This window comes from Acinonyx jubatus, chromosome A2 (genome assembly GCF_027475565.1).
Source record: "Acinonyx jubatus isolate Ajub_Pintada_27869175 chromosome A2, VMU_Ajub_asm_v1.0, whole genome shotgun sequence".
Lineage (NCBI taxonomy): Eukaryota > Metazoa > Chordata > Mammalia > Carnivora > Felidae > Acinonyx > Acinonyx jubatus.
The window spans coordinates 140523206-140536691 of NC_069383.1; the positions used below are offsets into that span (position 1 = coordinate 140523206).

The window sequence follows — 13486 nt, forward strand, 5'->3', positions numbered from 1 at the left end:
GACCAAGAGAATGTGTTTGCAAATTATCTGATAAAGGACTTGTATTTAGAATATAAAGAACTCTTACAACTAACTGATAAAAAAGTTAAATAATCCAATTTAAAATGGATGAAAGGTATGAATAGACATTTCATCAAAAAAAGATATGTTAGTGGATAATAAGCATAATGAAAAGATGTTCAACATCATTAGTATTTAGGGAAATGCAAATTAAAAACACAGGATACCACAATGTGCTCCCTAGAATGGCTGTAATAAAAAAAAATACATGATGCCAAGTGTTGGCAATGATATGGAGAAATTGGACCCCTTATATATTGCTGGTAGGAATATAAAATCTTTTAGCCACTTTGGAAAACAGTTTGACAGTTTCTTAAAAGGTTAAACATAGCCTTACCATTCAACACAGTAATTCCACTCTAGGTTTCTACTGATGAGAAGTGAAAATGTATGTTCATCCACACACCCATACATGAATGTCATGGTTATTCATAATAGCTCCAAACTGGAATCAATCCAAATATCCATCAACTGGTGAATGGATAAACCAAATATGACATATATATATATATATATATATATATATATATATATATATATATATATAATGGAGGACTATTTAGCAATGAAAATGAACTTTTGTTACATACTACACTTGGATGAATCTCAAACATATTATCATTAAGTGGAAGAAGCCAGACACAAAAGACTATATAACTTTTTATTGCACTTATATGAAAATTTCAGAAATTGTAAATCTGTAGAGGCCAAAAGCAAATCAGTGGTTGCCTGGGCTGGATGTGGGAGTGGGGATTGACTGCATATGAGCCCAAGGGAACTTTGTGCAATGATGGAAATGTTTTTGCTCTGAATCTTGGTAATGGTTGTACAACTCTCTACATTTGCTAAAAAAAAATCATTGTTGGGGGCATCAGGCTAGCTCAGTCAGTAGAGCATGCGACTCTTGATCTAAAGGTTGTAAGTTCAAGCCCCACATTGGGTGTAGAGATTACTTAAAACATAAAATATTTTTTAAAAATTAAATGTTTACAACTAGGAAATAGCATTGAATTATATACTTTAAAATGGTAAGTTTTACAGTGTATAAATTATACCTCCATAAAGCTGCTTAAAAAAAGATACGCATTGTATTAGGGTTTAATGAGGGAAGTGGAACCAGATGTTATATATCCCTTATATACATCCATATGTATGTATATGTGTATATATGGATTTATTACAAGGAATTAGCTTATGCAATTGTGGGGACTGGTTAAGCAAGTCCAACATCTATAGGGCAGGCTGTCAGGAAGGAAACATCCAGACAGGAGAGAGCAATTATAAACCTAACTGCTTGTTAGAGTCTGACTCAGTGCATGCCTAAACCTTCTCTTTGTAAGGATTTCCACTGATTAAGTCAGACCCACACAGATACTCTCTCTAGTTTAACATCAATTTATTAGGGATTTGAATTGTACTTGCAAAATCTCTTTATTGCAGCACTAGAATAGTGTTTGATTGAATAACTGGGAGAAGATGTGGGTATAATACAAAAGACTGCTATCTTCTCTTAAGTCCACAGCTTTAGTTTAGCTTAAGCAAATGTCAAAAAAAAAATCACATATTTATATAAGTATTTTGTTTTCTACAGGAAGACAGTTTCCTATTACAAGCTACAAGGATATTTAACCTGTTCATTCACTCACCTGAATGTTTTCAGATGACCTGCTGTGTGCCAGACATACAAGTTAGGCTGTACTCTAAAAACAATTCTTTACATTACTAGCACATAAAAGATGCTCAAATATTTGTTGAATGAATATGCCATCAATATACCACCAGGACTTACCCCCCAATTTTATTTATGCACATGATGTTTGTGTAGGCTCTTATCATTTAGATGGAGTATCCATTGTGCAGCCTCAAATAGCAAAGTTTCACCTTTCTATCTCCAAGCATACACGCAAAATTGGCACACTGTAACCTTTTTTATGAAGGATTTCCTGAAAGAAAAGTGCTGTAGAAACAAATATCAAATATAGAAACAAACTAACCCATATTGCTGATTATTTACAGTGAAGTCACTGCTAGAAGACTTGATCCTCCTGTGAGAGCGAGTGTGTACATAATCCTATTTTCCAACACATCCAAATTTCCAGTCTTGCAGGTTTCCACAACTTGAAGATCCTGATTCCCTGGACCCGTTCCAAGGGAAGGCAGTTAGGTAAAAAAATCTCATTCACTCACCCTCCATTCGTGATTAATTAGTAACGAACTGAGTAATGAATTATTGTGACAGGTGATCCTAGTCTGTTGCAGCTGAGCATGTGCCCTCTCCAGGCAACCTCTACGCAGTCTCTCCAGCCGCAACCGCGACAGTTTCCATGGCGACAACTTTGTTTGTACGCTACAAGCGACGGCCCAGCTCTTCTCGAGCGGTGGGATTCCCAGAGGTTTCACACTTTGTTTTTCCTCTTCCTTTCACCAGAGAAGAAACTAAGTAACTGAACCGTTTGCCTCTCGTCTGCGCAGCTGGGAAGTGGTGAAAAGCAATCAGATAGGTACTTCTTGTCCTCAGCTTTTCTCTTCCCTCTTCTCCCAGAGCCGAAGGTCTCTAACTGGGTGCCGACAGAAATACTCTTTTTCAAGGCAGGAATCTGCACATTCTGTGGGCGTTGACGGCAAAAACAGCTGGTATCACAGTTAATTGTTCAATATTTACATGACATTTTAGATTTCTTGTGCGTTAAGTATGCCTGTTGTTGCTTGGCCACCGTATCACTTCCTTGGAAGGAGCAAGACTAAGATAGAATATTGATGTTTAAAAATCTTAATGATGTCAAGCATCAGCTTCTTTGGGAGAGGGATTATACCTGAACAACTGGATTTTTTGGTAGTGGTGTTGGTGGTGGTGGTGGTTTGCATTTTAGAGAACAATTTGAACCCAGGATTTTAGAACTGAAGGGGTATTTAGAGAGTGTCTAATCCAGTTCCTCAATTTCATCCTGGGGGAAACTGAAACCCTAACTGGGAAGTGACTGGATTCATTTCTTCGTAGCAAGTGGGATGTGGAGCTGTAACAGGAATCCCTCCCAGTTACCTCAACTGTCATTCTTTAAACTAACACCAAACTTGGGAGGAAGATCTCAAAAGGTCTGGAATTTTTGGAATTGATATCTAAGATATGCTATGAGTATATCGAGGCTAACATTTACAATAACTGCTTTATAGGCCTTTTCTCCTCAGAGTATAAAGTATTTTAATCTTTAGGAGACCAAAATGTCGGATGGAAACAAAGCTGTCATTGCAGCAGAAAAGGAAGCTCTGAACTTGAAGTTGCCTCCTATTGTGCGCCCCCCTGAAAACATAGGTGTTGATACACCAGCACAAAGTAAACTGCTGAATTACAGAAGATATAAGGAGCAGCAGAAGACAATTAATCAGTTAGTGTAAGTAGCATATTGGTAAATAATTCTTTGGAATTCAAGTGAAATAATTAGTGTTCATATTCTCATAAAAAAAACTTTATGTAGGTTGTTAAGGGGCAAATGTTCAGTTAGGGAAACAATTTAAAAAGTAATCACAAAGTTAATGTTATATATCACTATATGTATATATCTTATATGTCACTATATATAGCGACTATATCTATGTATCTAATATATATGTTATACATATATATGTCACTGTATTATAGTTAATATAGTGATTGTGCTAATTACTGCTTATTCTAAGCATTGTTTTTTTATCACTTCACCTGTATTTCTCACAACTACCCTATAAAATAGGTACTATTCTTATCCTCTCTAGTTTATAAACGTAGGTCTACTCAATGTTTTAGTTCACTTAGAGAATAAAGAACAAGGTGCCTTAGGAGTTACATATTGTTCTTACTCCAAAACCTTTCATCGTCTTCCATTGTTATGTTGAACTACTTGCAGTTCCAGGAGTATATTATATTTTTCACAGTTTAGTGAAAAAATAAATTTCATAATTGCTCCCTGCAATTTCCTTCACTGGAAAATATTTGTCTGCCTGAATATTTATACTGGTTCTTCAAGGCTTACTTTATGGATCATCTCCTCTGGAAAGCTGTTTCCTAATCCCCTTTGTACAGCTTTAATTTTTATTAGGTATTTCTTTTACATCAATTTATTTAGTAGATATTAACTACCAACTGTTACACAGACATTGTGCTTGTTACTAGGGAGACCATAGAGAATACAACAGAAGGGGGTCTTTAAGATGCTTATATTTTAGTGGGAGGAGACATAGTAAACATTTAAAAACAAACAAACAAACAAAAAGAGTATGTTAACCTTTTAAGTGATGTTGAGCACTGTGAAGATATGAGATTGTGAGATAGAGAGGGAAGGTGTTCTAGGAACATCACAGGAAAGTTCTGTGGAGATGATATTTAAGTAGAAATCTAAAGAATAGGAAGTTTTTTGTTTTTTGGTTAAAAAAATTTTTTTTAACATTTATTTATTATTGAGAGACAGAGAGACTCAGAGTGTGAGCAGGGGAGGGGCAGAGAGAGAGGGAGACACAGAATCTGAAGCAGGCTCCAGGCTCTGAGCTGTCAGCACAGAGCCTGATACAGGGCTCGAACTCACAAATCATGCAAGATCATGACCTGAGCCGAACTCAGCCGCTTAACTGACTGAGTCACCCAGGCGCTCTTAAGAATAGGAAGTTTTTCATTTAAATAAACATGAGAACAGCACTCTAGCAAAGGAGATAGCAAGCATTGAAAGTCCTGGTATATGAATGCTTTCGCATGTCCTGGGAACTGACAAAGGCCAGGGTCACTAGATTATCAGGGGCCTGGGGAAGAGTGATACTGGGTAAAGGTGGAGAGAAAGGTGGGGGCAGATTGTGAAAGGTTTTGTAAGCCATGATAATGAATTCAGATTCCACTTTAAGTACAATGGAAGCCATTGAAATGTTTTAAATTGGGACATGATATGAAATTCACTCTGGCTATTAAGAATAGACTGAAGTAGGGAAAGGGAGAAAGCGAGAGTAGTAGGAAACAAGGAGACCAGGTGGGATGCTTTTGTAGTAGCAGAGATGAGAGCTTACAGTGGTTTGATAAGGCTGGAAACAGGGCAGGAGGAGAGAACTAAATTTGCAGGGGATATGTTTGGATCCAGAATCAGTAGAACTTGCTATTGGATTGACTTTGGTAACAAGGTGGATTTTAGTGTTTATATCTGTAAAGAATCAGAGGTCCAGGAGATTGGGGAGGTAGTTTTTGAAGTTGAGGAGCTTATGTGACATCTAAGGGGAAATATGTTAAGTAGGCAGATGGATATACAAGAGTAAAGATCTAGGCTAAAGATACAAATTTGGGAACCAACAGAATGTAGATAATTGTTAAAGCTAGGGGAATAGTTCAAATCACCTAGAGAGAGCAAACAGAGAGGAGAAGGCCCAGAACTAAGCTTCTAGGATGGAGCTAGAATGTATTATGCTAAGAGAAATAAGCCAATCAGAGAAAGACATACCATATGATTTCACTCATATGTGGAATTTAAGAAACAAAACAGATGAACATATATGAGAAGGGAGAAAAAAAGGAGGAGTGAGGGAGACAAATCTCAAGAGACTCTTAACAACAGAGAACAAACTGAGGGTTGATGGAGGGAGGTGGGTGGGGGGATGGGTTAGATGGGTGATGGGCACTAAGGAGGGCACTTGTTGGGATGAGCACTGGGTGTTGTATGTAAGTAATGGATCACTAAATTCTATGCCTGAAACTAATATTGCACTGTATGTTAACTAACTAAAAATTAAATAAAAATTAAAAAGAAGGAATTATATTTAAATCTTCAGTGCAGAAGGGTCAATCAGCAAATAGATTGAGGAAGTATGACTTCCTCAAGTACACAATGTATTGTTGTTTCTTAGTCGCTCCTCTCTTCTACTTTCACATGTCCAAGGGCAGAGATCTCTCTTGGAAGTAAATTAAAAAGAAATAAAGTTGGGGTGCCTGGCTGGCTCAGTCGGTTAAGCGTCCGACTTCAGCTCAGGTCATGATCTCACAGTCTGTGAGTTCGAGCCCCGCATCAGGCTCTGTGCTGACGGCTCAGAGCCTGGAGCCTGTTTCGGATTCTGTGTCTCCCTCTCTCTCTGACCCTCCCCCGTTCATGCTCTGTCTCTCTCTGTCTCAAAAATAAATAAATGTTAAAAAAAATTTTTTTAAAAAATAAATTAAAAAAACCATTATTGCACTATATGCTAATTAACTTGGATGTAAATTATAAATAAATACAAATTTCAAAAAAGGGCAGAGATCTCAACAAAAAAGCACAGTGTCTGGCATGTTATTGTTGGTGAACTGAATGAGTGAATAAATGAATTTTTAAAAAATACATATAAAAATATGTATTTTTATTTGAGAGAGAGAGAGCATGAGTGGGGGAGAGGGGCAGAAGGAAAGAGAGAGAGAGAGAAAATCTTAAGTGGGCTCCACACTCAGTGCAGAGCCTGATGCACAGGGCTGGATCCTACCACCCTGGGATCATGACCTGAGCTGAAATCAAGAGTCAGACACTCAACTGCTCCACCAACTGAGCCACCCAGGCACCCTGAATAAATGAATTTTTAAAAGAGGAACGTAACTCTATGCTTTGTATAGACATATAAGTAGTACCTCTCTCATTTGGGTGCTTAATCAAAAAAAATAGTGTCTCAAAATTGCCTTAAGCATAGTGCTTTATTAATACTGAGATTAGAATTGCCATTGTTTATTTAGGGAAAATTCATTTGCAATTAAAGTTTTTTATACCAGAAACACTTTTTTTTTCCTGGAAAACTGTGGATTTTGTTTCTTCATCTCTTTCTGCCTCTACCTATTAGGATATAGAGATGAGATTTCCCTGGGTCGAAGATGGGGTGAAGTCTGTTGATAGAGTTCCAGGACTGAGACAGGATGTAAGTTATCTTGGGCAGAACTGGGCCCCTCCTGTGGCCAGTGTCTGGGAACACTTAGCTGAGACAAAATCATTTTATAGCTTTCCAGAGTCCCAGGAATGAGTTACTTCTTCCTTGGTCACTATCTGCATCTTGATTTAGACCAGCCTTTCTCTCCTTCACTGCGCTGTACTCCTTCACTGCATCTCTCACACAGTCTTTTGAAATTATCCAATTTTTGTTTATTTATTTGTTTGTGATTGTCAACATACAAAGCAAAAACAGGCAGGGAATGAAAAGGCTCACTTGTATATTCTTCTCAACTCTTTGTATGTATAGCCAGTAGGAGAAAACACACCCCAGGAAACTGTTGCTATCTTAAAGGATGGCTTTTCTTATATAATGAGCTCAAGGAGGTCAGGCATATATTTGCTGGGTTAATTAGAGTGCAAGTCAGCGAGTGCCAGCTAGCATACCAAAGTATAAGGCAAATTCCTTGAAAGTATGGATCGCTGAGAGCTAGGCTATTCAGGGAAATAATGATGGATGAAAGGAAGTCTGGCTGGCACCTTGATGAGTAATAAAGAAAAGAGGAATGAAGTTATTCCAGCCACATTTTCTATTTCATGTGAAAACGCCTTTGGAATTTTAGTTTAGTCAGATTCAGTAAGATTCAACATGGAAATGAAGCTACTCAAAAAAACCAATTCAGGGGTTCCTGGCTGGGTAAGTCGGTAGAGCATGGGACTCTTGATCTTGCAGTCAAGAGTTCAAGTTCCACATTGGGCATAGAGCCTACCTTAAAAAAAAAAAAAGAAAAAAAAAAAAGAAAATTCAGTCTTATGCTGCTTTAATAAATGTAGAATTCTAGAATGGTAGAAAATTTTCACTCTGCACTGATCAAACAACATCTGTAGTTCTGGGGTCACGCTTTAAGAGGGATGTTGATAAACCATAACAGCCATAGAAGAGAGAGGAATTTTGAAACTATCCCATCTTTAAAGGAGGCTGATTTGCTTAATGGAGTATAGACTGGCATCACACAGGCTTGGGTTCATACCCTGTCTCTGCAGCTTATTAGCCATGCATGAATTTGGCAAGTTAAATAACTACTTGTCATCATCTTCCTATCTGTAAGATGGAGATAAGAATAGTGCTTTTCTCTTAGAATTTAATGAGAGTTAAAGGAGATCCATGTACTTACAGATCTTAAGCTAATGCCTAGAACATAATAAGCTCACAGTAAGTGGTAACTTTTATTGGTAGTAATAGTTGAAAGAACTGGACGAGTACCATCAAGTTTTGAAGGGCAACAGAAAAAAAAATATGACTCTTTGTGTATAGCTCTGGAGAATAAAAGTTACAAGGATACAACTCAATTTAAAAATAAACTAGCTGAGGGGCGCCTGGGTGGTGCAGTCGGTTAAGCGTCCGACTTCAGCCAGGTCACGATCTCGCGGTCCGTGAGTTCGAGCCCCGCGTCAGGCTCTGGGCTGATGGCTCGGAGCCTGGAGCCTGTTTCCGATTCTGTGTCTCCCTCTCTCTCTGCCCATGCTCTCTCTGCCCATGCTCTGTTCATGCTCTGTCTCTCTCTGTCCCAAAAATAAATAAACGTTCAAAAAAAGAAAAAATTAAAAAAAAAATAAACTAGCTGACAATAAATTGGGCTACCTCAGAAAGTGATGAAAGCCATCTCCCTCACTCATCTCAGGGTACAACTTGATGTTTTTGAGAGTATTCATGTATCAAATAAGGTACTGAATTAGATATACAAGGTTTTTTCCAAATCCACTATTCTGATCATTCCACAGATATTTATTGACTTTGATGGATGTTATCTAAGTGTTGTGCATAGAGCAATGAACAAAACAGACATGGTCCTTGTCTCTCTGGAGCTTACCAATCTATGTTTATGGTTCTGGTGGCCATCTTTTCCTTGAAATTCATTCTGGTTCTCCACCTGCCTCTCTGACCACATCTTTGCCTCCTTCAATCGTGATTTTTTTCTCATTCCTGTCATGCTTGGCATCCTCCAATCTTCTTTCTCGGTCGCTTTTCTTTTCCTTGTATTCTCTGCTTTGGCCACCTTCTCCAGTGTATTAACCTTTACAAACTAGTAGATTTATCTTCCTAAAAATGTTTCCATGCTCAAAAACTCTCAGCAACTCCCATTGTCTATTGAATAAAAAAACCTGCTATTTGAGCCCCTTAATTGGATATTCCAGTCCATTTCTCCAAACTTATCTTCATCTGATCCCATAACCTCTGAGCATATTAGACAACTTTCCACTACTCCCTGTTTTTTCCTTTGATCATTCCCTTGCCTTCCTGTTTCTCAGGAGAGTCTTGTGTTTCAGATCCATCTACCCAGGAAAACTACATCTCTACCTGAAATCCTTTCTTTTATTTAAAGCTCATTGTAAATGCTAACTTGTTCATGTAGCCTTTACAGATACCTCCAGGTAGAAGTGAACTTGTCCCCTCCTCTGAACCATCAGAGTCCCATGCCTTTCATGTGGTACCTGTTTTTATCTCCTCACCATTTCAGTTTATAAATTCCTTGAGATTTGTTGTTGTTATATATATTTTTAAAAGATGTCTTTATTTTGAGAGAGAGAGAGAGAGCACAAGGGCACTTGAGCAGGAGAGGGGCAGAGAGAGAGGGAGAGAGAAAATCCTAAGCAGGCTCCGTGCTGTCAGCATAGAGCCAGTCATGGGGTTTGAATTCAATTTAAGAACTGGGAAATCATGACCTGAGCCAAAACCAAGAGTCAGATGCTCAACCAGCATCTGATCACTAGCTCACCAGTCAGGTGCTCCTATTGGTGTTATACTTTAATAAAACCTAGTAGAGTGTCTTGCATAATATAAGCATTGAATAAATATTTGGTGACAGATGGATTAGATGATGATATAACTTTATTTAAAGAGGAAATTATATTTTATAGATGATAAATTCCAACATTCAAATTGTTTATTGAGTACTTACTGTGTGCCAAATACTATTCTGGACATTTAGAGACAAGGCAATGAGTAAAACAATCTACAGCATGTAATATGTCAAATAGTGGTAAGTTCTATGAAGCAAGGTGAGGATGAAAGGATTGGATAGTGAAGGAAGTGCTACCTAATATAAGGGGTAAGATAAGGCTTCTCTGACAGAGCGCCATTTGAATAGGCACAATACACATGACGGCCCACTAGACATGAGGATTAACTTAAAATTTGTCCATAAGTTTTTATTGAAAAAAAATTTCATTTTTAATTTTAGTCTCATTCTTTTACAGTATACATGAATAATTTGAAAACTAAGGATTTGTTTCTTATAGAAAATTCAGAGGCACCTGGGTGACTCAGTAGATTGAGCAACTGACTCTTGATTTTAGCTCAGGTTATGATACCAAGGTTGTGGGATTGTCTCTCCCTGGGTGTGGAGCCTGCTTGAGATTTTCTCTCTCCCTCTCCCTCTCCCTCTTCCCCTCCCCCATGCTCTCTCTCTCAAAAAAACAGAGAGAGAGAGAGAGAGAGAGAGAGAGAGAGAGAGGGAGGGAGAGAGAGAAAAATTCAGTAAGATAAAGAACTCTTGAATATCTCTTGTTTTTTTAAAAATATAATTTATTGTCAAGTTAGCTAACATACAGTGTATACAGCGTGCTCTTGGTTTCGGAAGTAGATTCCCGTGACTCATCGCTTACATATAACACCCAGTGCTCATCCCAACAAGTGCCCCCCTCAATGCCCATCAACCATTTTCCCCTCTCCCCCGCCCCCCATTGAATATCTCTTCTTTAAGTATAATTGAAAAGATGTTCAAATTGTAATGCTTATTATTATTATCATTATTATTATTATTGAAGTAAACTCTACCCCCTATTGCAGTTCAAATAATGGCCCCAAGGTCATGAGTGACATGCTCTATCGACTGAGCCAGCCAGACACTCTTAAACTGTAATGTTTTAATATATTCTAATGTTATCTTCAAGAGAGTCAGACATTTTTTAATAGCTAATGATTTTATTATTATTATTTTTTTTAGTAATAGCACCAACAGATGCCATGAATTTATTGAAGGGTTCTATATAAGCAATTGCATTTATTTTTTTAATATAATTTATTGTCAAGTTGGCTAACATACAGTATGTACAGTGTGCTCTTGGTTTTTGGGGTAGATTCCCGTGTTACATACAACACCCAGTGCTCATCCCAACAAGTACCCTCCTCGATGCCCATCACTCATTGTCTCCTCTCCCCCACACCCGCATCAACCCTCAGTTTGTTCTCTGTATTTAAGAGTTTCTTAGGGTTTGTTTCCCTCTCTCTCTGTTTGTAACTATTTTTTCCCTTCCCTTCCCCCCATGGTCTTCTGTTAAGTTTCTCAAGATCCACATATGAATGAAAACATATGATATCTGTCTTCCTCTGACTCACTTATTTCATTTAGAATAATACCTTCCAGTTCCATCCACATTGATGCAAATGGCATGATTTCATTCTTTCTCGTTGCCAAGTAGTATTCCATTGTATATATATATAAACCACATCTTCTTTATCCATTCATCAGTTGATGGACATTTAGGCTTTTTCCATAATTTGGCTATTGTTGAAAGCGCTGCTGTAAACATTGGGGTACATGTGCCCCTATGAATCAGCACTCCTGTATCCTCTGGATAAATTCCTAGTAGTGTTATTATTGCTGGGTCGTAGGGTAGTTCTATTTTTAATTTTTTGAGGAACCTCCACACTGTTTTCTGGAGCAGCTACACCAGTTTGCATTCCCACCAATGGTGCAAGAGGGTTCCCATTTCTCCACATCCTCGCCAGCATCTGTTGTTTCCTGAGTTGTTAATTTTAGCTACTCTGACTGGTGTGAGGTGGTACCTCAGTGCAGTTTTGATTTGTATTTCCCTGATGATGAGTGATGTTGAGCATCTTTTCATGTGTCTGTTGGACATCTGGATGTCTTCTTTGGAAAAGTATCTATTCATGTCTTTTGCCCATTTATTTACTGGATTATTTGTTTTTCAGGTGTTGAGTTTGGTAAGTTCTCTATAGATTTTGAATACTAAGCCTTTATCCGATATGTCATTTGTAAATATCTTTTCCCATTGCATCAGTTGCCTTTTAGTTTTGTTGTTGATCATTTCCTTTGCATTGCAGAAGTTGTTATCTTGATGAGGTCCCAATAGTTCGTTTTTGCTTTTAATTCCCTTGCCTTTGTAGATGTGTTGAGCAAGAAGTTGCTGTGGCTGAGGTCAAAGAGGTTGTTGCCTGCTTTCTCCTCTAGGGTTATGATGGTTTCCTGTCTCACATTTAGGTAGTTCATCCATTTTGAGTTTATTTTTGTGTATGGTGTAAGAAAGTGGTCTAGTGTCATCCTTCTGCATGTTGCTGTCCAGTTCTCCCAACACCATTTGCTAAAGAAACAGTCTTTTTTCCATTGGATAGTCTTTTCTGCTTTGTCAAAGATTAGTTGGCCATACTTTTGTGGGTCCACTTCTGGGTTCTCTATTCTGTTCCATTGGTCTATGTGTCTGTTTTTGTGCCAATATCATACTGTCTTGATGATTACAGCTTTGTAGTAGAGGCCAAAGTCTGGGATTGTGATGCCTCCCGCTATGGTTTTCTTTTTCAATATTACTTTGGCTATATGGGGTCTTTCGTGGTTCCATACAAATTTTAGGATTGTTTGTTCTAGCTTTGAGGACAACGTCGGTGCAATTTTGATTGGGATTGCATTGGATGTGTAGATAGCTTTGGGTAGTATTGACATTTTAACAGTATTTATTCTTCCAATCCATGAGCATGGAATGTTTTTCCATTTCTTTGTGTCTTCTTCAATTTCCTTCATAAGTTTTCTATAGTTTTCAGCATACAGATCTTTTCTATCTTTGGTTAGGTTTATTCCTGCATATTTTATGGTTCTTGGTGCAATTGTAAATGGGATTAATTTCTTGATTTCTCTTTCTGTTGCTTCATTATTGGCGTATAGAAATGCAACCGATTTCTGTACATTGATTTTGTACACTGCACCTTTGCTTAATTCATGTATCAGTTCTAGCAGCCTTTTGGGGAAGTCTTTTGGGTTTTCCATGTAGGGTATCATGTTGGAGTCAGACATTTTTTAACTATAAATTTCAGAATTGATGGAGCCAAAAGAAGTTTAGACAGAACACTGGATAAAAGAACACTGCCAACACCAGAGCCAGATTATCCTCTAACTGTAAGTTTATGTTTTCTCTTTAAAAAGTTTGTCCTTATACAATTTTAATTCTTATTTACTTTAAGTCAATCTCAACAGAACTAGTATTTTTAAGAGAATAATACGTACATTTAAATAACTTAGAATTTTTTCTCCTTGATTTAATTATGTCTTATTTGTTTGCTTTTGACAGATGACCAGTGAAATTAAAAAGAAAGGAGTGAGTTCAATTTTTTATATTTCTCTTTTTGAAAATGTTCAAAGAAATTATTACAAAGTAGCTCCTTCTAAGACCACCTGCTAATAAGACCCATTCTAGAAGAGAAAAAATATTTAGAAACTGAGATTTTAATTTTCTGTAAAGGAACA

At 37.5% G+C, this 13486-nt stretch overlaps 1 protein-coding gene across 1 annotated transcript in view; it reads left to right on the top strand.

Moving 5' to 3' along the window:
- The first annotated feature begins 657 nt into the window (after positions 1-657).
- Positions 658-13486, top strand: part of DNAH12 (dynein axonemal heavy chain 12) — a 210157-nt gene continuing 197328 nt past the window's right edge. The window contains exons 1-4 of the mRNA XM_053219197.1: positions 658-2561; positions 3271-3449; positions 13057-13138; positions 13311-13337. Of these exons, the coding sequence (XP_053075172.1) occupies positions 3280-3449; positions 13057-13138; positions 13311-13337 (279 nt within the window). The 5' untranslated portion in view covers positions 658-2561; positions 3271-3279. The remainder of the gene's footprint in view (positions 2562-3270; positions 3450-13056; positions 13139-13310; positions 13338-13486) is intronic.